This window comes from Brassica napus, chromosome C3 (genome assembly GCF_020379485.1).
Source record: "Brassica napus cultivar Da-Ae chromosome C3, Da-Ae, whole genome shotgun sequence".
In the NCBI taxonomy this organism is placed as follows: Eukaryota; Viridiplantae; Streptophyta; class Magnoliopsida; order Brassicales; family Brassicaceae; genus Brassica; species Brassica napus.
Genome location: NC_063446.1, coordinates 69,426,271 through 69,452,375, shown reverse-complemented (window position 1 = coordinate 69,452,375; position 26,105 = coordinate 69,426,271). Strand labels below are relative to the sequence as shown.

The 26,105-nt window shown below is 35.4% G+C and overlaps 4 protein-coding genes, 2 long non-coding RNA genes and 1 pseudogene across 6 annotated transcripts; 2 read left to right on the top strand and 5 right to left on the bottom strand.

The window, feature by feature from the left end:
- Positions 1-1,820: 1,820 nt before the first annotated feature.
- Positions 1,821-5,485, bottom strand: LOC106443951 (annotated as a pseudogene).
- Positions 5,486-7,718: 2,233 nt separating this feature from the next.
- On the bottom strand, positions 7,719-8,498 carry LOC106443952. Its single transcript, XR_001288123.3, has 3 exons — positions 8,280-8,498; positions 8,038-8,124; positions 7,719-7,963 (listed from the first exon to the last, which is right to left on the bottom strand). It is a non-coding gene; the product is annotated as an uncharacterized LOC106443952 (long non-coding RNA).
- A 693-nt stretch (positions 8,499-9,191) lies between these two features.
- Positions 9,192-12,070, top strand: LOC111204148. The gene is made up of 3 exons (XR_007320509.1): positions 9,192-10,648; positions 10,737-10,805; positions 10,975-12,070. It is a non-coding gene; the product is annotated as an uncharacterized LOC111204148 (long non-coding RNA).
- A 925-nt stretch (positions 12,071-12,995) lies between these two features.
- LOC125583306 (glutathione S-transferase T3-like) lies at positions 12,996-13,757 on the bottom strand. Its single transcript, XM_048749960.1, has one exon. The coding sequence runs from the start codon at positions 13,755-13,757 to the stop codon at positions 12,996-12,998; it is 762 nt and encodes a 253-aa protein (XP_048605917.1).
- Positions 13,758-17,706: 3,949 nt separating this feature from the next.
- On the bottom strand, positions 17,707-19,799 carry LOC106439127 (UDP-galactose/UDP-glucose transporter 7). Its single transcript, XM_022700210.2, has 7 exons — positions 19,501-19,799; positions 19,158-19,263; positions 18,824-19,069; positions 18,639-18,749; positions 18,384-18,542; positions 18,152-18,295; positions 17,707-18,063 (listed from the first exon to the last, which is right to left on the bottom strand). The coding sequence occupies exons 1-7, from the start codon at positions 19,539-19,541 to the stop codon at positions 17,899-17,901; spliced, it is 972 nt and encodes a 323-aa protein (XP_022555931.2). The 5' UTR covers positions 19,542-19,799; the 3' UTR covers positions 17,707-17,898.
- A 434-nt stretch (positions 19,800-20,233) lies between these two features.
- On the top strand, positions 20,234-22,485 carry LOC106439128 (B3 domain-containing protein REM1). The gene is made up of 7 exons (XM_013880499.3): positions 20,234-20,366; positions 20,449-20,770; positions 20,850-20,947; positions 21,042-21,458; positions 21,536-21,781; positions 21,868-22,150; positions 22,219-22,485. The coding sequence occupies exons 1-7, from the start codon at positions 20,301-20,303 to the stop codon at positions 22,266-22,268; spliced, it is 1,482 nt and encodes a 493-aa protein (XP_013735953.2). The 5' UTR covers positions 20,234-20,300; the 3' UTR covers positions 22,269-22,485.
- A 55-nt stretch (positions 22,486-22,540) lies between these two features.
- LOC106439130 (40S ribosomal protein S6-1-like) lies at positions 22,541-24,058 on the bottom strand. Its single transcript, XM_048750452.1, has 5 exons — positions 23,961-24,058; positions 23,806-23,870; positions 23,508-23,565; positions 23,039-23,420; positions 22,541-22,954 (listed from the first exon to the last, which is right to left on the bottom strand). Exons 1-5 carry the CDS (start codon positions 23,964-23,966, stop codon positions 22,713-22,715), a joined length of 753 nt encoding a protein of 250 aa, XP_048606409.1. The 5' UTR covers positions 23,967-24,058; the 3' UTR covers positions 22,541-22,712.
- Between the last annotated feature and the right edge of the window lie 2,047 nt (positions 24,059-26,105).

Genomic DNA, 26,105 nt, shown 5'->3' with positions numbered 1-26,105 from the left:
CTATTCTAGATATTCATATTTATGGGAAGATTGTGGTTATAGATTGTTTCGTAATCATCATTAGTTTGTGTCTTTGTTGATTACCTTTTATTTCAAGCGAAGCACATGATTCTCTGTTAATTGTCACTGATAGACTCAAACTTTGTCTTCTTCAGTGGGATGCAAACTCCTCAGAGTTTATTATAAGGTGTCACCAAACGCTATTCATGTTAATTTGACAATTGTTCATGTTTGTTTTATATGAGTCGACTTTAGTCTGCTAATTATTATTTTTTTGGTTAAATGTTGTAAACATTTCTGTCAATTGCAAAATTGTTCTAATCAGATCTTTTGTGACACCTTGAAAACTTCATGTGACATATATACGAAAACTTCAGGTAAAGTATTTTCATATTAATCTTGTTTTTAAGGAGATTTTACCTGAAGTCTATTTGATTTCTTTTTGTTTACAAAAAAATTATCAGACTTTTGCTAGGAAAACTCACAAAATGATCAATTGCAAAATTAACATGTGCTTTGACCAAGAGATTTCAATTGAAGTCTTGCTTGATGGAGCAGACTTCACCTGAAGTTTTATTTGCAATACAAATATGAAAAGTTCAAAAATCAAATGAACAATTATATAGATCACGTGGGAGTTCGTGTTTAGCTTCTCTAAACACTCAAAACTTATAACCTAAAATGAATGACGATACCCAGTCGTTAATAACCAAGATTTGTCAAGCTTGAGGAAGTTCAACGAAAATGAGGTTTTGAAATGAGAGAGGAAATGCAAGATATATGAGTTTTGTGTTCAAGAAATGAGAGGAGAAGATGTTAAAAACAAACTAAAAGGCATCTATAACTTATATTTTTGGTTGTTGGGGTGGGCATTTCGGTTTAATTACGGGTTCGGTTTGGGTTATTTGGGTCGAAGAAATCTTGAACCAAAGTCAACCCAAATTATATGGTTTGGTTTATGTTCGGTTTGGTTTGTTTTTACTTCGGTTCGGTTTGTGTTCGGTTCGGTTTTAATTCGGTTTGGTTTGTGTTTGGTTCGGTTTAATTTTATTTTGTTTGTATTTTTCAGTTCAACCGAGTTAACTTTTTTGTTTTGTTCTAGTTCAATTACAAAAATATTATTTATAAAAACATAAACAAATCATCGGTTGATATTAAATCATTATTGCCTTCATATTTAAACGTAAAACCAAACATCACAATAAATATGTAGAAAATGTAATTCAATAATTTTATATTATTATCTTCAAACCTAATATAAATATTATAAAATAACTTTTCAGTTTTGATAATGTATGATATTCATATTTTTTTTGTTTTATTTTTTAGTTAGGCTTATTCTATTCATTTAAAAGTAAAATGTATAAAATTATGTTAAGTTGTTTAGGCTAAATGGTTAAATATATTAAATCCTAATATTATTAGTATATTTAATTAATCTAATGAAAAAACACTTTGGTTTTTCGGTTTGGTTCGGTTTAAAACCAAACCAAACCGAACCATTTGGATTGATAAAAATCTTGAACCAAATGAATTAGACATATACTTTGGTTTGGTTTGGGTTTTTTGCCCATCCCTACAAACCCACCTGATATGTGGGTTTTCCTGCAATATACTTTATGCTTCTTCTCATTCCACTTTCCTCAGCCGACACTTTCTTTTGCTCCACGTTTCTTCACTTATCACCGACACTAAAATCAGAAACCACCAGATGGTCTCTCTTTTTTGCTTGTTTCATTCTAGTCACAAAATGGTTCTGGTTAGTTGTTTACAGTTACAATCTCTTTCCACATTTCTCCGCAGTAGATTGGACATGGATCTTGTATTTGTTGAACTGGCAACAACATGTTCCAAGTTTACAGCTATAATGTATACATGTTATGAATCTCTAGCTCACACTCTGTCCCTAACAATTTGAGGAATCAAACAAACAAACAAAACAAACATGAAAACAAATTAATGCCTACCACTATGGTTCCAACAATCTCATTACAGAGGATACCATTGAGTAAATGTGGAACCAAACCCGAGTTACGGAATCTATGAAGCTTCTCTTCTGTTTTCTTCTCAGCTCATCTGCTCGCCTATGAGGTCAAGACCCACGAGAAGAAAGGTGACACACCTTGGAATAACAGGAAGTAGAAATGCACTCCTTGAGCTGCCAAGAGACTCCTTACCGCTAATGCGAGCTCTTTGTGGTATACCTTGTTGATTTTCTTGACGGGTTTCTTTGCAACCACTTGCTTCTGTTCTTCGAGTTGGCTCAGCTAGTCAGCTCCAAAAGCTCGCTGTCTGAAACTCCTCTAAGCAGTTTTGGCTTTTTTCGTTTAGTGTCTCTTTCTCGGTGATAAATGGTACTCTACCTTGACATCGTTAAGATAGATGAACTTCCATCCATGGAGATGCGCGCGGACTGCTATATCCATATCTTTCAAGCCAGCCACCAGATTCCTCAAGGGCTTTGATTCTCCAAACACCAGCTGTTCCATTGAAACCAAAGAAGTTCAAGAACACGCCGCTCACTTGCTGCTCAACCTCAAAGTGGAAACACAGATTGATGTTCTGAGGACGAGTCAACATCATCAAATCTCGGTTTAATTTTCTTGTACTTGATCCAAAAACAGCCCAAGCAAAGAACCAAACGATCTACAGACTGTACAAAGAACAACAGAACACAAAACTTGGAGAGAACTTTGATTGGAGGAGCAATATAATCAGCTCCTAAGCTCAACCAACCAACGTAGACAAGATGAAGCAAGCTCTGGATCTCAAGTGTGGTAGTGGGGATGTGAAGGTTAGGGTTTTTGAAGTAATGCCATCCTCTCAAGTAAGCAACAATCTCGAAACCCGAGAATCAGCAAGGAAACAGCTAAGAAGAGCTTAATGGCTGAGAAAAGCCATCTGTCTCTGCCTAGCTTCTCAGAGGCGAGTGGGTGAGTGAAGCTAAGGCGTTTCTTGATGGTGCCAAGAAGAGACCAGAAGACAGCGGCGAGCCAAGTGAGAAATCCAACGGCTCTATAAGGCGTTTCTTGTGTTCTTGCCTCTGTTCTTCTCCACTGGTCTGAAGGCTGTATCTGGACCTTCGATTTCAACTACTGAGTAGTTTGGATTCTCCATTTTGACAACAACGGGTGTTCCTTTCCTCGTGTCTTTCGGCCACCAATCTGAAAAATCTAACCTTGGAGCCATCTTTTTATCCAAGGGTCCTCCTTTGTCTCTAATACTCCCTGAGAAGTATGAGAACTCAAAACGAAGATGAAAGAGTAAATATTATTTGAAACAACCCGTTCTTTCGGGTGATTAAATGAAAGTAAATATTAAAAAAAAAAAAAAGAAGAAGATGAAAGAGTAGGAAAGGAGCGAGCTTTCTAGAGATAGTGGAAGAGATTTTAGCACCCTGATCACAGAAGTCTGTAAACTAGAGACCCATTTTATTTGTAAACCGGACAAAGAAGCATGCACAGCTCAAGGCTCGTTTATAGTGGACCTTGTTAAGAGAATGATAGAGAGAGATGAGTTGGTGAGAGAGTGGAGTGTCTTGGAGGGATAGAGAGAGCTTAAAATTCTTGCCTTAGAGAGAAGCGAAGCAGAGCAATAAGAACATCATAAAAAAACACACACACTCTATTTTTAAGTTTAAAAATATTATTTTCTAAAAACAAAACTTCAAACCTAATTTCAAATATATTTATATTTTATACTAGGATCTTTATATTTGCCATAATTAATTTAAATTTATACTATTTTATAAATAACTAGCACATACATAAAAATATATATTTTAATTAAAAAATGTTACTCTACTATATAACTTTTACCTAGACATACATAATCAAATATTAAATGACAGGTAAATACCACACTATTCCATAAAACTATTTTCGCAATACTTCCATATATGATCAATTAGTGCATCTGTTAAGTTTATTTTGTAATATTGTTGTTGTCTAAATATATTTTTAAAATATTTTAAATCTTATTTAATTTTTTTTATTTAATTTTACGTGTAAAACTTAAATTTATAAAAACAAATTTGAAATATTTATGATATATATTTTTTTGAGGATTAAAACGATAAATTATAAAATATTTAAGAATCTTGAATGTGATGTGTAAATATAAGAACTAAAATGCAAATAAAAATATGAAAATTCAAATTTGAAGTTTTAAAGTTTCTTTTTGGAGAGCAAAAAAATTTATATTTGAAGGTTTTTTTAACGTTGGATTGTATTATTAGCTTTTTAGGCAAATAGTTCTAAACAATAAAAACTAGCAAAACAAATGTAGAAAATTGATACACCATAGAGATCTAAAGTAAACTAACACACTTCTATTTTGCGTATGGATGACTAAAGATTTTTCATATAAAAGCTCCATATTTTCTTTTGGAATAGTTGAATCTCAAGGAAAATAATTTTTATATTAATCCAAAAATACCACGCTTTATACCGAATTGAGAATGATTGCCATTATGTTTTTAATACTCTAGTAAAAGTCACCGAGACAAGATAACTCTTCATATTGCTCTATTGATAATAACATAGTCAAAGAGATTACCGTTCCATAGAATTTCATGATGTCTTTCGAAGTAACCATAGTTTGCAGCAAGAACTCCATCACCATCAAATGAAGAACCATCAACTATCAAAGCCGAAATGACCCGTCTAAACCATCTGCAGTAGATCTACAATTACATTTTCTAAACGGTTCAATTTAACCAAAGTTTTTGTCTTACCAAATTCATTGGAAGAAACATACAAAAGAACAATAAAAAGGTTTACCACATTTAGAATAAATTGGCAATCAAACAAACCAACTGGCCGGAGTAAAGCAAATCAAAGAAAAAGAAGCCAAGCCGATGTCGTAGCTATAAAAGCCTCTGGCTATCGACTTGAAACTATAAAAAATCTCTCTCTTTCTTTCTTGACTGCTATAGTTTTTGAAATGCATGAATTGACAATCAAACCAAATTGGCAATCAAACAAATGCATTATTGTTCTATCATTCTTTTGTTGTTATCATGTCTCATATCTCAGCCATATAAGCTAATGCCTGATTACCGAGACGATCCAAGTGCTAGATGTGAATATCTGGATTGGCGTTGCTTCATCTCGCCATGGGAGAGGATGACTAGATGTGACGATCTGGATTGTCGTGGGCGTTGCTTCATCTCACCATACTATAATACCATTGTCTCACAAATTGAAGTGAAGACAAATTCAAATTGTGAGAGAAACTGTTCAAATTGGCACAAATTTAAATCGGTTTCTATATGAACCACTCAAGTGTTATTACCGCTTCTCCTATGTGCTCCCCATGTCACTTTCCATGCGCTTTCATATTATATCTTTATACATATTTTGAAAGTAGTTCATTCTCTTATCAGTGTTTTGTAATGAAGTGTCAACAACTTCAAAATTTTGATGGGAATCTTATGCAGAGAATAGATACATGGCGACTAAATAATCAGGATTAATTGTAAGCTTCTATATATATTATTATTTATTAACATGAACTGTTGTTGTTGTTTTTTGAACAACTAATGTACTGTTGCTATGTATCTATATGTACTGTTGTTATGTGTAGAAAACAGTGTATTATATAAATAATAACTAAAACAGTACTAGTCGAAGCCTTAATCCTAAAACAAATGGATATAACTTAATTAATTATATATTTGATTAGACGTGGTGATTAGTTAGGAGGGACATTTAATTGATGGTTTTTCTTTGACAAAATACAACACTAACAATCAAATCAGAGGGTAAGTGTTGACTAAAGGTAGCAAGAAACTCTTACTAATCATGGTTCTTTTGTATAACAAAATACAATTAGTGGTGTGTCCTTCAAAAAGAAGTATATGATTGATCGATTAAGTTGAAAGGATACACAATTTTCGGTTTGAAAAACCAACTATCATGTTACACGAGTTACAAGCAGGCGGTGATATTAATTTAGCACATGCAGAACTTTAGAAGACATGAATATTCTTTGGCAATTTTATGGTTTGTTTATCTGTATTTTTTATTTTTTTTACAATACCTAACGTTTTACAAAAGTATTACAAGAAAACTAAGAGAAAAGTAGAAGCTAAAAGCAATCTTTTAGTTATTTTAAATGTAATAAAATCGGTAGACTTATAATATTTTATGATAATACATTTTACATAGTTTTGATTCGGTCATGGAGATATGACACAAAATAGTTTTTTAATAAACTACATAGTTGTTATGATTTTTAATCGGCAATCTCCCAGTTATATATAAAAAAAATCATACCACGATCCAAATATCCAATTTCAATAAAGAGCCGATCTCTGGCTACGGTTAAAATTGGAACTTCTCAGTTAGGTCTTTTTCAGAGGTTAGGTCATTGTACTTGTAATATCTAATCTATTAAAATAGAATCATATTTTTATCAACCTAAGAAAATTGATTTTAAATTTTGGACTCTTTCAAATTTGTTGCTAAGCTACCTTATGTATTGCACCTTACGCTAACTAAATAATATAACCAGATTACTTAAAATAAACCAAAATCTAATCTACCAAAACCGGTTGGGACTATACGTATATATAAAAACACTGCTATTTATCTAATCTAACCCATAATTTAGTGGACATTACCACATATTCATCAAATATAATTACTTTCTTTATTATATGAGCCAAACAAACATCTCTCATATACAACTTTATTAGGGTTTTGGTTTATGGGTTTTCTCGTGATTGGAAGAATGGCTATATTATTTGGTCACTATTGTTTATATTGAAGGGTTTTTGAATCTGAGGAAGATGATAGAGTTGTATTCTTCTCTGGGTTGGTCGAAAGTGCTCATTTTTTACTTATTTGTTGCTGAGAACGATGGAACAAGATAAATAACGTTTTGTGTCTCTCTGGCTATCTTTCTCAGTCATGTTTCTTAAAGTATTTTCCTTTTGATGAATTTGAGTTGCTTTCTTGGATGTTTGTTTAACTTATGATATTTCTTTACTTTGGTGGTGCATACACAACATGAAAGAGATGGAATTTTTAACTATATGATGATGCTAACCGTTATTAGGTTGTTGAAGTTATTGGGAAAGGAAGCTATGGAGTTCTTTGTGCAGCAGTTGATGCGCACACGAGAAGAAAGTCGCTATGAAGAAGATTAATGATATCTCTGAATATATCTCTAATACACTCTGTATCCTCTGTGAGGTCAAGCTTCTCTGGCTCCTAAGGCACTCGGATATAGTTGAAATCAAAAACATCTTGCTTCCACAGTTCAAGGAGGAGTTTAAAGACATTTATGTCGTCTTTGAGCAGATGGAATCAGACTTGCATCATGTCATCAAAGCTAACGAGGATTTGAAACGGGAACGTCACCAGTTTTACCTTTATGAGGGCTTCGCGCCTTGAAGTATACGCATACAACATACATGTGGATTGTCAAATTCTTTCTCAAACTTTGCTATAATTAGTAAACTTATAATTAACTGGATTTTGTCTGTTGTGCAGCTAATGTTTACCACCATGATCTAAATAGAAGAACATACTGGCAAATGCAAACTGCAAGTTGAAAGTCTGCAACATAACTAGCTAAGGACCGAATAAAACTTGGTGAGGATATACATAGTCAAACTTGGGGAGATTCGGTGAGATAAATAAAGGAGAAACTTCGCAAGGAGCTCCTCTGTGAACCAATGAACAATATTGGACAAAGACACTACAGAGTTCTCTTTAATGAGGAAAAGTTTTCATAGCCTTCTTTAGTTTTCTTTTTGACTAATGTTCGGTAAGCTAGACAAAAGAAAGAAGAATGGAAAAGCAAATGGGCATGTAAACTCTGTTGTACAATGCTTTCAATGTAATACAAGACTTATAAGAATGAAGGAAAGAATAAAAGTTACTCATTCTGAGTCCCCAATCTTTTAAAAGAAAAAGTTCATATTTTCGAGGCATGCTCTTGATCTCATATCCGCCTACAAATAGTAGATGGTATACTTTTGTTATTTCAATAGTAATCAAGGGATAACTATTTCGAGCAGAAATTTACCTGTCTAATAGCTGTACTTGCAGGTTATCTTGACAAGCATCACTTGCGATAGCCAAAACATATACTGGTCTAAGAGCATCATTATCCCTAATAGACATTTAGGGGCTCTTAAGTTTTTTTTAATAATTTTTAGTTGGAAAAACGAGTTTAAAAGACTTAGTTAAGAGATGTGTATATTTGTGTGGTCCATTGCAAGTCTCTTGTCTAAAGGGTTCTTAGAAAATAAAACATGGATAGCTTACCTTTCATCTCCTCGAGGAGATTCTCTTCAAACTGAATCCACAATCTCTGGCGTTAATGCAATGCGTGGATAAATCTATCAACTCCCACATATCCAACGACCCTTATTTCAAATCCAACGTCAAGGACATTGGAGAAAAAAGAAAATCTTGTACACACTTCAAATGTTTTTATGACAAAGCAAATGAATTCATAAGAACAGAACAGAGATACAGTAGGAAACCCACAAAGACAAAACTTTACATAATAATAGTCTAAAGCTATTGTCTCATCCAAAAACCAGAATTTGTGAGAAAAAAATATTGATTTTTATGAAACAATCACAAGTTCATCAAGAGAGGACACATGTGGAAGAAGAGGATTTATAACCATACTGTGGCTAGAAGGAATTTCAGTTATCTGACTTTTTCTTGGGGCTTTGATCATCCGAGGAGACTTTGAATGGACCTGTGGAACCAAACGGGTCTGCATCATCAAACGAGTATCCATGATCCTTTGTGCTATTCATGGAGTCGAATCTTGAAAGCGAGGGACCACCAAAGTCTCTGCTACTGTTGATTGAATCGAACCTGGAGAAGGCAGCTCCACCATAGTCTTTTGAGCTGTTGATGCATGCGGTTTCCGGGAGACATCCTCTTCGATTCGCCTTTCGATATACCTAAACCCCCTCTTTGATTCTCCTCCGACGCATGCGATTTTTGGGAGAGAGAGAGAGAGAGAGAGCACCGAAAGAGAAGGCACGCGATTTTTTTTCCCTTCTGATTTGAGCACGACCCAATACCAACATACCACGTGTACGTTCCTTGTTTAATTTGGTATTTTTCTTTTTTATTAAATCATCATCTATACTATAATAAAAGGGTTATATGAAGAGTAGAGAGTGTGTCCAAGTAGGACAATTAAATCGACCAATGAGAAAGTTTTAATATGACAGGTCACGTAAGTTTCTGTCATTGGGTCATTATTTTCGAGACTTTAACGTGTAATCGACTCCGGCCCTTCCACTCCCTGCAAATTATTGTTTTTTCTCTGAATTAATCACGATCCAATCTAGATCGTTTACTTTTGTTCTTCATCTTCTCCAGTTTAGAGTATACTCAAAACTAAGTTGATTCCTTCTCTCCATTGCTCACTATTTCTCCGAATCCTTGAACCACCGCAATGATGGTCCTAAAACGCTCCAAATCGTCGATCTCTGACGGTTTACTTCTACAAAGTTGCCGCCGGTCAAGTCGATTCAGTTTTGAGAAGCCCATAATCCCGCTAAAGTAGGGATGCTAATTCGCCTTCAGCTGGTTCTGATCGACGAATAGGTATGACATAATCTTCTCAAACCCTTAAATTTGTTAGTCGCCAATTTATGTAACCTAACATATATCACGCATCCACATGGCTCCATTGTTCCTACAGTTCTTCCGGGAATCCACGCATTGCTTTTGAACCAGTCAATCAGAATCGAAATGGGTGTTTCAGAAATGCATTAGTAGAGTTTTATTTTGTGCCAGACCTTTCAAGTACTTATCACCTTTTACCTTTTTCATGTTTATGTTCTAATCACATTTTTTTTGGATGGCTTTTCCTATGTTTCTGAATTAAGAAGTATGTGTTGTTTTCATTTCACGTTGCAGGGTCTCTAATGCCACAACCCTTTGAGGGTTTCTGTATCAACTATAACAAGAGTTTGATAAACAGGTTTTTTCTTTGGTACATATCATTCATATATGTATGTCTTTAATAACCATGCCTGTCAATTGATGGTTCAAACAGGTTCTTGATGGGACTAACTGAACTCCTTCTTGAACCATCTCTTACATTCAAGATTTTGACTCTATTTATGAACCTCAAAACATGTAAAAGTTTTGTATTAGTGTTTCTTCTACTCTATAACCATATTTTCTCTGTTTCATCACTTCATTTTCTCTGCTAGCTGACGACGGGACAATATAACTTGCAATTTAAGTTATATGCTGGAGATTGTTGACCAACACAAACCAAGAATTTCGCGGCAGTGGCATGTGTTGCATAAGGTACGAAAGCTTCAGATCTGTCAGGTATTTTCAGTTTCTGGATTATGTGTCCTCTTTTCTTTTTGTATAAAATTCTTTGAACCCCAAATTCATGTACCACAAGTTTGAATCCTATTATTGCACTTTCCTTCAGATATGATTCTGGGTTTATAAGCTTTTAATCGTTGATTTTCAAAGAATTTGTGGAAATTACGTTTTTGTATAACACAATTTTGAATTTTGGGCCATTCCTTACCCTTCCATACGTTGATCTTGATTTTTATTTTATTTCTATGACTATTACTTGCTACCAGAATTTTGGAAGAGTTCCACGGATATAATGAAAGAACTAAGGCCAATCAAAGGTTTCTCTTTCTCAAACCTCAATTTTAAACAAGAAATGTTCTTTGGTTAGGTTATGATATGATCTTTACCAAGAATGCTTACTTTCAGAATCTGGCTCAGCCGAAGATTTTGAGAAAGAGGCGCTGATTCAGCGGTTTCGAGGCTGCTCAAGCTCAGGTTCAGCTCCTTTGGAATCTGTGTGTTCTTTGGTCAATTAGAATTTTTGTGTGTTAAGGTGTTCGTTACTGATTTTTGGATTAGTTGTCATTTAGTGTTGAGTAGTGTACAAAAACGAAGCAGGAAAATTGTCATTTTAATGTAGACATTAAAACATTTCGGTTTGCAGGAAAAAATTATAACAATGAAAGTAAGATCGTACGGAGATTTAGAACCTCCTCTGCAGCTGAAGAAATCATAAGCCGGTTCACTTTTTACACACAGCTCCTCAACAATGGGAACTTTGTAGACGCTGCTTCTGGTGAGTAAAGTTTTCATTTAAAAAAAGGCTCTGTTCAGAATCAGAGAAATAACAAAGAAAAAGTTTGACTTGAGATTCAAGTTCCATGAGAACTAATGTTTGGTTTTTGAATTGGTGATTTAGGTAAGACGTTGCCTACTCTTGATCCATGCATAGGGGGAGTTATTGCGAACATAGCTGAAAGTCGATGCTGAAGATATAGACCGGGCGGTGAAAGCCACAAGCCTGCAAGGAAGGCCATTGATGAAGGACCATGGCAAAAGATAATTGCTTATGTATATATATAATGTTCTTGGGTCTTGAAATTAATATGAAATTCAATGTGATATGGACTGATCTTTGTTTGGTTTTCAGGAACAGCGAAAAGCTTGCAGCTATAGAGACATGGGACGATGGGAAGACTTATGAACAAGCCAAAACAGCAGAGATTCCAATGCTCGCCAGATTCTTTCGCTATTATGCTGGTATACCAAAATCTTGAGAATACTATCAAATTTTCATGCTTTTGTTGGTAAGTTTTGGTTTGATGTGTAGGATGGGCAGATAAGATTCGTGGGCTAACTATTCCAGCCGATGGAAACAATCATGTCCAGACACTGCATGAACCAATAGGCATTGCTGGTCAGAACATTCAATGGAACTTTTAATTTAAAGACATAGTTATAATATTTGTATTATAATTTAAAGAAATAAAAATTACTAACAATTTAAAGTAAACTAAACACTTTGAAATATTCAATAAAATTTATTATATTTTATATACTTCGTTCAGTTACTAACCCGCCCGTAGGGCGAGCCAATCCCTAGTTTATCTTAAGAGACAGCCTAAGAGCATGTTAAGAGACAGCCTAAGAGCATGATTATTGCAAAGACTCATATTAGGGATTCTTATTACTTTTTAATGCATTTAATAACAAAAAATGAAATAAGAGATAATGCTAATAAATCCACACATTTTAGTGGTCCATTGCAAGGTTCTTAATTTAGGGATCTTAAAAAAAAATCATTAAACATTTTTTATTAAACTTAACATTTTTTATTAAGTAAAACATATTAAAAGATAACATTTTAAACATAGATTTTTAAATAAAAACATAAAAACAAAGATTAGGAAAATAAACGATAATAATTTGAAAGAAGCATCGGAGTTCAGTTGTTGTCTTCATCACGTCCAAATTTAAACCATACATGTTCAACCAAATCATCTTTCAGTTGTTGATGCATGTGTCTATCACGAATTCTAGTTCGAACTCCCATCATATTGGTGATATTTTTAGGCATATCTGTAGAATACGTGAGATCCACATGTGAACTTCCGTTGTCTTCTCCTTGTTGGAACTCGGAAACATCAAATTGAGTGTATCCATCTCGTTCGTCTTCTACTATCATATTATGGAGTATGATACATGCTCTCATAATCTTTCCGATTTTGACTTTATCCCAAAAAAATGCTGGATTTTTAACAATAGCAAAGCGAGCTTGCAAGACTCCAAAAGCACGCTCGACATCTTTTCGGACAGCTTCTTGACGTTGAGCAAATAATTGTGCTTTCGGTCCTTGTGGTAGTGAAATTGATTGGATAAATGTTGCCCATTTCGGATAAATACCATCGGTGAGATAGTAAGCCAAATGATACTCTCTTCCATTAACATAGTAAGTGACTTGTGGAGCTTGACCCTTTATTATGTCATCAAAAACCGGGGAGCGATCAAGAACATTGATATCGTTTAAGGTACCTGGAGGTCCAAAAAACGCGTGCCATATCCAGAGATCATATGAAGCAACTGCCTCTAAAACGATTGTTGGTTTATCCGAACCACGAGAATATTGTCCTTTCCAAGCGGTGGGACAATTCTTCCACTTCCAATGCATACAATCGATGCTTCCTATCATCCCGGGAAATCCTTTGACAGCCTTTCTTTCATGGCCATATCCTCCTTCCTGATTCTCCACATACTCTCAAACCCCGCCACTGTCTTGCCCTCTGCCTTCTCCTGCTTACCATACCCCTTTGCTGCCTTAACACCAGGGGGCCGAGTGGTAGCTTCTTCAGGTTCACCAGAAGCAGAGGCGTGAGAAGTTACTGATTGTGAACCGTCGTCGCACTTCCTCTTTTTGGAACTTCTATCGGTTTTAGAACTGGACAGTTCACACCATTTCTGATCGTTCCTAAGCTCTTTCCATGCATGTTCTAAGGTGAATTTTTTGGTGTGGTTGTTGAAGAATATCTCGTGAGCTAGCTTCAGAACATCGTTCTCGTTTTGCCCACTGCTTCTCTCTCTGGCAGCAGCTTCATACGCGCCACAAAACTTCCCAACAAGATCATTGATCTTGTGCCACCGTTGCTTACACTGACTGGCTTCCCTGTGTTCAGTAGGCGCGATCTTCGGACTGGCAGCAAAATAGGCTGCAATTCTTTTCCAGAATGCACCTGATCTTTGCTCGTTGCCGACGACAGAATCTTTACTTGTATTTAACCAGGAGCTTATCAGCACAACGTCATCTGTAGGAGTCCATGTCCTTCGTTGGATACGCTCTGAAGGAGTGTCAGCAAAGTTTGAATCTTCTCCAACACCAAACACAACCTCTTGTTGACTGTTAAGAAGGTGAACAAAAGTTGAGTTGTGTTTGTTATATGGATTAGAATCCATACGAGCCAATTTTGCCGAAAGAGGAGAAGGAAGAGAAGGAAGAGCAATGAAATGAGGAGGAGAGAAATGTTATGACAGAATGATAAGAAATAGGAGAAGGAAGAAAAGAGGAGTGTTACCGAGATGATAAGAAATAGGAGAAAGAGATGTGTTCAATAAATTGAAGAGAGGAGCAACCACAAAGACATGACACATATCTACAACATTCATCACAAAGATTTGACATCTATCTACAATATGAACATCGAATTCTATCTATTTATTACCGAGAATTCAATCCTAATCTAACACTAACCAGCATCATTTATTACGGGAATTCAAACCTAACCTAATCTAACACTAACCACCATCATTTATTACCGGAATTCAAACCTAACCAAAGACAAATGTGTTACCTGTATTGCTTTTCTCGTCCTTGTTGATGACGAACCTTCCTCTTCTCTCCTGATCCATCTATATTAAGACCAAAAGACAGAAACATTTCAGATAGAATTAAAGGATTTATATCAACAATTGTGCAATGTTCAATGTCAAAAATCTATAACATGTGCAATGTTCAATGTCAAAAATCCTGATCATGATACCAACCAACCTAACGAAAATAAATATTAAGACCTCAAAAGATTTTCTCTGAATATGAACGAATCGTAAATCAAGAAAAGAACACAAAGCTTGATTCTTGAGATGGGTTTTTGTTTGTATTACCGCTAAAGGCAATGCCTGAGGAAGCAACAACACAAGTCTGATTAATTGTGTTATCTTGTCTTCTAAACGCTTCACTTGCAAGTCATGCTCCTCAATCACACCATCTCTGTTTCTTTTGAGGTCTTAATCTAGACAAACAAGAACAACACATGCATCAAGCTTTCCTTTCGATTCGATTGAGCTAATTGAAGGATTGAAAAAAAAATTAATATATCTTAACCTTTCGATTTGAGGAGCAGCAACATACGAATGCTTCCTCCTCGACAAAAGCCACCGATGATTTGATTCCTCGTCGATGAGAAGAGCCACCGACGATTTGATTCGTCGTCGTCGAGGACGAGAGCAACAGTCGATTCGATATTTGGTCGAGGAGGAGAACCACCAACGATTTGATTCGTCCTTGAGGAGGAGACCCACCGATACACACGATCGTCGTAGAGGAGGAGAGGACCGGAGATTTGCTTCACCGAGACGACGAGAGCACACGAGAATTTTGGCCACGCCTTGAAACTGATTTTCTCACCCCATCGTTTTCTTCTCCCAAACTGTTTATCAGACCAACACGTGGCATCAAGAGGCGTCTCTTCTCAAGCCTAATTAAGAGACGTCGCTAATTCTAATTTCCTTTTTTCTTTTTTTTTTAATCTATCATTTAGCTTAAACCCCCTCATTAAAGATCCGGATAAAGATGGTCTAAGATACATGGATAATGATGCTCTGAGAACTCAGAGATGACCTAAAATCTGTTGAAAAGAACTTGTGAAACCTTGACCATGATTTCACTTTCTAAAATAAAATACGGAAACCAAACCTAGAGAAAGAAAAAGCTTTGTTTATAAGCTTGGTTGACAAATGTTCAAGCAAATTCATTTACTCCTCATGTAAATCCAGATAACTTGCTCACTCTGGTTTTCTTGGAATTGAAAGAACTATTTAACTTCAGTTTAGCAAAGATCATAGGCCAGGGCACATGCCTTAATGAAGCTTCTTCGTCTTTAGATGAAGCTGAGGCAGCGTGTGAATACCTTGCCTTGAGGAAGATAATATAATGTATAGAACTCGATTTTTTTTTTGTTTATATTTGAAGGGTGTTACTTTATTGTATCTGATTATGAATTTTTTGTACTAAAATTAGACAAGGGTACATTAGTATGTATTGATAACTCATAACAAAATATATTATATATAAAAACATAAACAACTATATATTAATGTCTAATAAAATACATGAATAAGACAATAAAAGTTTACAATAAATACAGTCAAAATGTAAGCAATATATTCAAAATATTTACTACAAAACTATAGTTAGACACATAAAAATGAAAACATAGCCATCTATTTAGCTAGAAATAAAAATAACCCGCACACAACTAGAAATAAAGTATAATTGCAAAAACCAAACCAAAAACCAAAATAACAAAACCCAAATCAAACCAAACTCAAATTCATAAATAACTAAACAATTACTATATTTTTGAACCGAAAACTAAAATTCACAACCAACCTAAATCAAATCGAAAACTAAAAAAATACAATCTGGTCGCAAACCGAAATTTATAAAATAAAAATTATAAAATTTTGATTTATAAATATAAATATAAATATTTATGCGCAACCGTTCGAGTCAGAATCTAGTCGTGGTTTAAGAGACGGTTTATCTTCACTGGTTATGGTAAGATAAATTTGTTTTCGTGGTGGTAAAGTGATCGGTTGTTAGGTAAGGTAATGTAGGATCCAAATGAGTGATCTAGATGATTTTTTTTTTTGAGTGATCTAGATGATGTTATATCTTTTTCATAGATCACATTGTGGTTAAGTTTCTGTTGAGGCACTGTAGTCACAATTGCTTATAACAAAACATTTGGATGATAAAAGTTGAAGTTGAGGTAAAAAAAAAATATCATACACAATCCTCCCCTAAATATCCCTTATATATTAATTGAAAAGTATTACAACTTTTTTTATATACACATGTCATCATGAATCATTAGAAAAATAGGTTGGTCCATATAGTTATATAATAAACTTTTTATTAAACTAACCTTAAATTTATTATTAATATTCTTTATTATTTCTTTAAATAAAAGTTATGAAATTGCCTAATGTGACTAAAGTATATATGGCAATTAATGATTTTGAATAATAAAGATTTGATAAAAATTAGTGTATCTTCTATCATATTTGTTTAATTTTAAAATATTAAAATAAATTAAACAACCACAATAACCATATAATAAAAATTAAGTTTTTTCTGTATATGTTATAATTTGAATTAAAAAAAAATGACTATAAATTACTAAAACTGTTAAAAGCTTCACATTCAAATTTTGTGATCCATGGTTTAAAATTTTTGTTATGATAAAATATAAATGATTACAAAATCATATAATTAAAAAGTATAATTTAATTAATTATTAATTATTAATATTAATATTAATATTAATATATATATATATATATATATATATATCGTTTTAAATTAAAGTATAAACTTTATAAAATACACAAATATTTTAGTTTTGAAATTTACTTTGAATATTATTTTTTGATAAAAACTTCGAACGAACATTGACAACTTAATTTTTTAAAATTTTTATAAATTATTAAAACTATTAATTCCATAAGAAAATTTTTGTTATCATTAATTTAAAGTTTTTGCTATAAAAGATACAAATGATCAATATAACCATATGAGTAGAAATTATCATTTAATAGACATTAATTTTTAAAATATACTATGTATGTTAATATCATTTAAATTTAATTACATATCATATCATATAGAAAAATAAATTATTGTTTGGATTAATAAAATTTATTTATATGTTCGCACCAATTTAATTATATATGTAATAGTTACCAATATATATTTATTATTTCATAATACGTAAAAACATATAATACATAAAATATATATATATATATATATATATATATATATATAATATGTATCCCAAGGCGCGGATCGTAACTATGAGTCGATGACAGTCTAGGTAAACAATAAATCACAAAATTTTGGATGTGATACACTATAATTTTTAGTATGTTTAAAATATATCCAGATCAGACATTAATCATATGCATATACTAAGATGGCTGATTATGTTTGATTAGTGATTTTTTTTATGAATGATTATAAATGGGCACTTTTCAATTATGAGATTCTATAAATTATGCTATTATTTCATTAGTGTTTTACACTTTATACTTTATTAGAATTATGTTAAATAATTGTAACTAGTGGACACAATCATTCAATATTCATATACTCGATTAAAGTTGACAAAAAGACCAAAGTTTTGTATTGTTTGTAATTTTTAACCTTTTTTATCAATTAAAAGACTAATGTATCCATGGTTTTTTATATATCTTAATTTTCTAAGCAATATAAAATTTATTTTTTGGTGTGCAAACCGAATCGGACCAGAAGTTCTCATTTTTTATGAGCTTCCAAATCAGACAATGTCTTAGCCGGTTTAGCCTTTTTCTGCCGGTACTTGGCATAAGAGTACCACACACCACCAGCTGTGTTGACCACCAAACCGGACACGTTCAGAGCATGTACTTCAACACCACCCAAGAGGACAAAACCGAGCGTCTGGAAATTTAAAAGACAAGAAGATAAGCAAGACTGAGAAAAGTGATAGCCTCGAGATACTAGCTAGATGAGCATATAGTATACTCACAGTGGAACCAACGCCTTTGAGGACACCAACGATGGTTGTTGTTAGTGCAGAGTTCACAATGGTGCAAAGAAACATGGTGAAGTTGAGGACAATTCCCATAACCAGTGAAAGAACAAGCATCACCAAGAACGGCAAATACGAACACTGTAGAGGAGAATAAAATAGTGAGAAACCTTATAAAAGAAGAGCTTCAGAGAAAAGCCACAAGCTTGGAATGATGAAAGTTTCTGACCTTTGCAAGTAGTAGAGATAAAGAGTTTGGGAATTCGCCTGTAACTATGATGAGAAAGGACAAGAATGGGAGGGAAAGGAAGCTGTTATAGAACATTATCTCGATTGAGGAAAGCCCGTCTTCTGCACCAGACTTCTCTACCAGCACGAGGTACATGGTCTGCAAGCGACAAAGGATGAAACCATAATCTCTTTTATCATATGGTTGATGGGAGGATAAATGCAAGAGAGAAGGGAAAGAAAAATGAAAACCAACCTGGAAGAAGACAGATGTTAAAGCCAAACCATACCCGAAAAGATCAAAAGAAAAATCTCCAAGAGCTGCAATAACACAACCTGCAGCTGTCAGTAGTACAGATAGAGCAACCTGAAATTTAACCAAAGAGATTAAGAGCTTCAAACATCATATGATTTAGATAAACTAATATAAATGGTACATACCTGAGTTGTTGGTTTGCCTTTACCAAAGAGATAACCAGCAATCAAAACAGCGAGTGGTGTGAGTCTCTTAATAGCGATATACATAGGAATATTGACTCCTTTCAAACTTGCAAGAGCAAATGCAACATTAGCATTGTAGAAGATCGAAACGGGAAGAAGCTTTTTAGCAGTAGCCAAATCAATTCCTCTAGCTCTTGTATACCCCATTCGTCTGCCACAGTGTATAAACAAAGAAGTAGCCAATTGCTAATACATAGCAAACAAGACCAATTCACTATTAGCATTCTCAATCTAGATATCAAACACTGAAGAAACAAGGAGTCATCATCAGTACCTGTAGTGTAAGAACAGTCATGGAGTGTGGATACTGCATGATCACAGCTTTGTTGATAAAGACCATTGCCATTGATGCAATGCCATAAGAAACAGCTGCGATTAAACTGCATCAAGTAACTAAAGCTTACTCAAATGTAAACCAAATGCTCTGTGAATCTCGAGATCTAGATCTACCCAGATAATAAAAAAACCCGTAATCAAGCTCCCAACTTGCATAAAGCCCTCGAATCACTAGACCAATAATTACTAAACCCACGTCCTAAATCGATCAAATTGAAACTTCACTAAACACACAGGAAATCAAACGAACGTTAAATGCACAGATCAACAAGGAAGAGTACCTAATGGACGAGGTGGGCTCCATCTCGGGTTGAACCTCCATGGAAAGAAGAGTGCTTTCGAGATCTAAATCTATGCACAGAGATCTGAGAACAATCGCGAAACGATTCCTTAGGAAACACGTTTCCTATCGCGTTTCAACGTGATTCAAACGCATTACAAGGAGATAGTTCGATTAAAATTGATTGTTTAATCAGCTTTTCATTTTCAGTTTCTTGCTCTCTGATTTTCCTGGGATTGAGGATCTTGAGCGAGCTCGAGTCTGGAGTAATAAGTCAACACTGAAAAGTCAGCAACCTTCCGAGTGAATGAGAAGGTCTTAAACACGTTTTATAAGCCTGTCTCTGGGGTCCATTTCAAGAGGTTGGGCCTAAAAGCCCAATATGGTCAGTCAGCTCGTAGAGAGAGCCGCCGCTGGTTACTAAAGTAAATAAAAGTTGAAGGAAAAGTTGATCCAAAAATCTTTCAGACAAGCCACTGTAAATAGATCCATACTGAGTAAGACTAGACCATCTTTATAGAACTCTACAGAGGTAACAGTAACTATTATTATCGAGTGTAAGCTTTTGTCATAGGTGATGGGTTGTTTGATCGTTGATGGGTGGAAAAGTGAGAGTAGAGTGTAAGAAAAAGAGATGATGGGTTTACATCAATGTCAACAAAGGTTCACATCATGTTTTTTTTTTTATTTGATTCGATACCCTTCTGTAACTTAACTGTATATTAAAAGCATAACTCCATCATTGTGAGGAAGATCAAACATTAGAAACTGTTTCGTTTCTCTCTGAAACAGAGTTGAACAATGACGATTCCTCCTAAATTTTCTCTGTTTCACCACAGAGTTATTACCGGAGACAAACCAGTTCTTGTAATGCTTCTTCTTACATGATCTTTTGTTAGTTTTCTATCTTTTTCATTTTTTTTTTTTTTTTTTTTGCTTTTGGTTGCAGACTGTAGACGATGAGTTCTTGAAGAAGCACACGAAAGTGTTGCTAATATCAGACTCATCGGAGAAAATTTGGAAAGTGAAACTAGACGGAAGCAGGCTCGCCGGCGGCGGCTGGGAAGAGTTCGCCAAAGCTCATAGTTTCAGAGACGGAGACGTCTTGGTTTTCAGACACGATGGAGACGAGATCTTTCACGTAGCTGTGTCCCCTCGATCGGATTCTTGGGACATACGTCACCACACGTCTCCTAGCTTGGTTGATACTGACGATGCTGTGAGTGATGATGAATCTGATGATGAAGAAGAGGAAAGTGATGACGACGCAGGTAAGGTGTTTGTTGACACTACAGAAGCGATACATGTTTGATTTTTAGTGAAATGCAAGTGAAGATTGTTCTGATTCAGGGGACATTTCGGTGAACAAGAAGAAGAACAAAGAAGCAGGCTTCTCTTGTTTCCTCAGAGCACGTGTCACACCTTATAGCCTCATCAAAGATCGTTTGGTAACTATAACTACTACACTCCTCTTTTACCTTTTGTAAGTAGTCAAGTGTATGATACTGTGAGTGATGTATTATTTCTTGTTTTTTTTTTCAGGATCTTTCTAAAGACTTCACTGTTGTGTCGTTTAATGAGCACAACAAACCGTGCGAGATAGATTTAGTTAACGAGAAAGGAAGAAAATGGACACTGTGTCTATCAAAAAACAGTACGAGTGGTGTGTTTTACATCAGGCGAGGCTGGGTTAACTTCTGCTCCGCTAATGGGATAAGTCAAGGCGACATCTGTAAGTTTAAACTTTCAGAAAATGGGGAAAGGCCTGTGCTTAGGTTGTGTCCATCTAGCAATAGCCATGAAGAAGAAGAAGAGTGCCCTGAAGTAGATGCAGTGAAGACTTCTTCTGTAGGAGGCTGCAGCAAAGAGAAGAGAAAGGGAAAGGGAAAGAAGCAGAACACTCCTTCTCAGTTTCTGACAGTAAAGTTGACACCTAGCCGGTTACAGACCGGGCAGCTAGTAAGTTCATGAACTTTGTTCTGTTGTTGTCATGAGTTTGTAGAGTCTAGGACGTGACTAATAGTATCTTGTTTCAGTATATTTCATCGGTTTTCGTAAATGAGAGTGGCATTAAGAAGTCTGGAGAGATAACTCTGATGAACCAAGATGGTAGAAAGTGGCCATCTTATCTTCAGATGACAGGACAGTGTGGAAGTGAATGGTTTTATCTGAGACATGGCTGGAGAGAGATGTGTAAAACTAATGGCGTTAAAGTAAATGACTCATTCGTGTTGGAGTTGGTTTGGGAAGATGATGACGCTGTGCTTAAGTTCTGCTCTAAGGTAAACCATCAAACACAACTTTGTGCTTATTAGTTAAACTTAGAGCTGAACATGGTGGTAAGAGTGTCTCGAGAGGTTCTTTTCAGGTTGAAAACAAGGGAAATGGAAGCGGAAGACCTCGTAAGAAGAGAGTTTGTGAGACTCCGATAGTAGAAACTGAGAAACGGAAGAGAGGACGACCTAGGGTTTCAAACACTAACTCAAGTAACTTGCGTCGCACGCAACAAGAATCTTTGTCAGTCTCTGATCAAGTTGCTAACGTGAAGCTGAGCATTCTAGACACTCTGAACACTGTAAGACAGTTCCGAGCAGATATTGAAGCAAGGGAAAAGAATCTGGAAGCTTCATCACTCGAAGTTGACGCCTTAGGTACTTGCTTTTCTTGATATCACCACCTTTTGTTCATACTTATTTATAACTTTTGGTTGATGAAACAGGGGAGAGGATACTGGGAATCAACCAAATTCTCAACAATTATCTGCTGTAACGTAAAAGTGAAGAGTCGTTTAAAGAAACAAAAGATTATCTGCAACCACTTATTGTATCCAGTGGTGGTGGTGTTGCGTGTTCCACAAGAAACGCTTCTTTTCTCCAAACTAAATTAGATTTCCTTTTCAGTATTTCAGACTTGCAACTTTCTAGACACTGCTCATTTTGTTGGTGCTTTGTCATATCTCTAAGAAGTATCAATTATATAATGCATTGCGAGTTGGAACATTTGGTATTACGAATATAAGTAATGAAAGAGGAACCAAAAAGTTGAATTTAAAATGGTCTTTTTAACTAAGAGCATAAATCAAGAAACACAAGTCCAAAGTGGTGGTGTTACAACCAATGTCATGGATGTAACAACTGAAACAAGAACTCGAAGTAACTCTTTTTTTTCTTTAGTGCCGGAGAAGCGAGAAAGGAAACAAAACAAATGCGATTCTCAAGCAGTAACGGAAGGCTTGGCAGCAGCAGAGGAGAGTCTAGACCTCTTCTTTGCCAAACTCTCACTCCTCTTGTCACGTTGTTCCTTCAACCTTGAGGCAAGAAGCTTCTGGTACTCAGCTGCATCAGCGTTAGCCTTGGCAATCCTCTTCTTCTTGTCGGCGATTCTAGCTCTCTTCCTCTGGAGAGTCAAAGGAGTCACAAGCCTCTGGATCTTGGGGGCTTTGCTCACTTCCTTACCTGTGTGTAATCAAATCCCAAAAGAAGAGTAAGAGACAATTATTCTTAAACCTCAAGAATGTGGTTTTTGATTCTCTTTCTTACCTTTCTTGTTGGTGAACTTGCGGCGGTAAGTGTTGACGTACTTCCTCACATCATCCTCCTTGGTGAGGTTAAACAGTTTACGGATCTTGGAAGCTCTCTTAGGTCCCCTCATCCTTGGCTTCTCGGTATCGGTAAGCCCGGGAAGATCCTTCTCACCCTTCTTGACAATGACAAGGTTAAGAACAGAGAGATCTTGGCTGACAATGCAACCACGAACAGACTTTCTTCTCCTCTCTCCAGTCCTCCTCCCATGTCCTCTGAAGCAAGGAGTTCCTCGGTGAAGCAAAAGGCGAACACGGCCAGGAGTTAAAACTCCCTGCTTCATTGGGAAACCTTGCTTGTCACACCCACCCATGATCTTGAAAACGTATCCCTTGAACTCCTGCAAATAAACACAGTTTCACCATTTGCTTCAATCTCACATAATCAAGAGGTTAATTAAGAAGATAAAGGATAAAAAAAATTGTACATCGCCCAAAGCATCTCCACTGACTTCTTGAGAGAGTCTCTTATCATAAAACGCACGGCTGCAACAACACAAATTTCAAGCTCAATAGCTTATATCCATAGATCATAAGACCTTATTAAAATCCAGACATGTAGACATATTTTGGTCGTGTACTGAAAACATAGAAGAAGTTCTCAAGAACAACAAACGAAACTTAAATGAAGGCAAATGTGGTTCTGTTCACTCGAAATTAAGCCTAGAATTTTCACAGTTTATCATTCAGAAGAGCAAAAGTTCAGAGAGAAATAAAGGTTCTCACAGTTTCTGGTCATCGTCGATCTCGAGCTTCTTCTGGCAACCAGTGGTTGGATTCGCGACGTTGAACTGAAACACGGAAGCACAGAACAAAATGAGCAAACGAAAATCAATGAAAATTTAAGACTCTCTCTCTCTTTGCCGCAATGAACAGCGTACCTTCATCTTCTCAGGTCTACTAGGGCCGCGAGCGAGTGACGGCTTTGGCAATCGACAATGCTTAGGGTTTTCTACACTGGTAAAGCCAGCAGCAATTTATATGAAAACAATATATAAAGGTTTATTTGGTTTTGTGTTCTAATGGGCCGTTTGGCCCACTTAGTTTAGTTTTGTCTTTTTGAATTTTGTTACATTGTTATAAAAAAAACAAATACTCTTTCCATGTTTTAAAAAAATGTTTCATAAAGATAACTATTTATATTTCGTATTATCTAGCTGTTAAAAAAAATCGTTTAGTTTATTTATGAGAAAATGACACAAAGAACACCAAACAAAGTTTTCCTCCCCAAACTAGCACTCAGGATCAGAAATCACAAAAATAGGTTTCACTAAAGGGGTAATTTACCCTTATGCCCTCTTCTTTAAGTAATTAAAAAGAAAAATTTGAAATCAATTGTCGCCGTCCTCGTTTCATCGCTTCTTCTTCTCTTCATCGATGTCTTTCGTTGTCGTCGTCTCTCCCTCGTCGTCATCGTCGTCGTCTCTTCGTCGTCGTCTCTCCGTCGTCGTCATCGCCTCTCCGTTGATCCGTCGTCGTCGTCTCTCCGTTTATTTATCGTCGTCGTCGTCGTTTCTCAATTGATCTGTCGTTTCTACGTCTATTCATCTCATTCTCTCTCTCGTGTGTCTGATTTGATTAAGGTTTGAATCATTTCATTTTGTTATACATTATCTAGTTTTTGTTATATATTATTCATTTGTTGATGAATTGAAGTTGATTTTGTAGAACAATGGAAGTTTTGTGCATCTGTGGACAATGGATCTCAAAAGAATATCTCCAGTGGGAGTTTCTTGTTGATTTGAAGAGGAATGCATCAATCATTTCCATAGAAGAAGATCTACTGTACGAAGATTTGATGAAGATTGTATCTGAAGATTTTAGTGTTAAAGAGGAAGAAATCAGTTTGAGTTATGGTATTTCATTGGATATGAAATGTATTATTGAAAGTTTTCCCCCACTCTCGATAGGTAATACTCGTCAGCTCAGAACTTTCATTTTCAAGACTAGAACATTTGATGGAACCTGTCGTTTGTGTGTTAAGGTTTGTATGATTTTTTTCTTCCTTAGACTTTTCAGGATATGCTTCCTAATCAAGTATTATGCCTTACAGAACTACTCAACTTTTGCAGGTTAGTACTGATCCAGCTAGCTGTAACACTCAAGCTTCTGATACATTTGCTTCTACTGTTCCATTGAATGTCAATCCAGTGATTCTTTCTACTGTGCAGAGAGAAAAACAGGTACATTGTCCCTAATTCCCTTTTTCTGTTTGTGTTTGCATGATATGCTTCATAATCAAGTATTATGCCTTACAGAACTACTCGAATTTTGCAGGTTAGTACTGATCCAGCTAGCTGTAACACTCAAGCTTCTGATACATTTGCTTCTCCTGTTCCATTGAATGCCAATCCAATGATTCTTTCTACTGTGCAGAGAGAAAAACAGGTACATTGTCCCTAATTCTCTTTTTCTATTTGTGTTTGCATGATATGCTTCATAATCAAGTATTATGCCTTACAAAACTACTTGACTTTTGCAGAGTATTCTATATGAAGGTGTTTCTACAGTTCCTCTGAATGCTCTTCCGGATTTTAGTCATGTCCATATTGGACTTTTGCAGGTTAGTACTGATCCAGCTAGCTGTAACACTCAAGCTTCTAATACATTTGCTTCTCCTGTTCCATTGAATGCCAATCCAATGATTCTTTCTACTGTGCAGAGAGAAAAACAGGTACATTGTCCCTAATTCTCTTTTTCTGTTTGTGTTTGCATGATATGCTTCATAATCAAGTATTATGCCTTACAGAACTACTCGACTTTTGCAGAGTCTTCTATATGAAGGTGTTTCTACAGTTCCTCTGAATGCTCTTCCGGATTTTAGCCCTGTCCATATTGGACTTTCACCAACCACGAAAGGAGCTGGCGATATTAAGGTGAATAGCTATTTTAAGACAAAGAGAGAGTTGATGTTGAGGATGAAGAAATGGGCTTTAGAGTGGAAGTTTGAGTACAAGACTGTCTCTTCTAACAAGTCAAGAGTGCTTTTGAGTTGTGTTGATGAAAATTGCACGTGGAGGATGCGT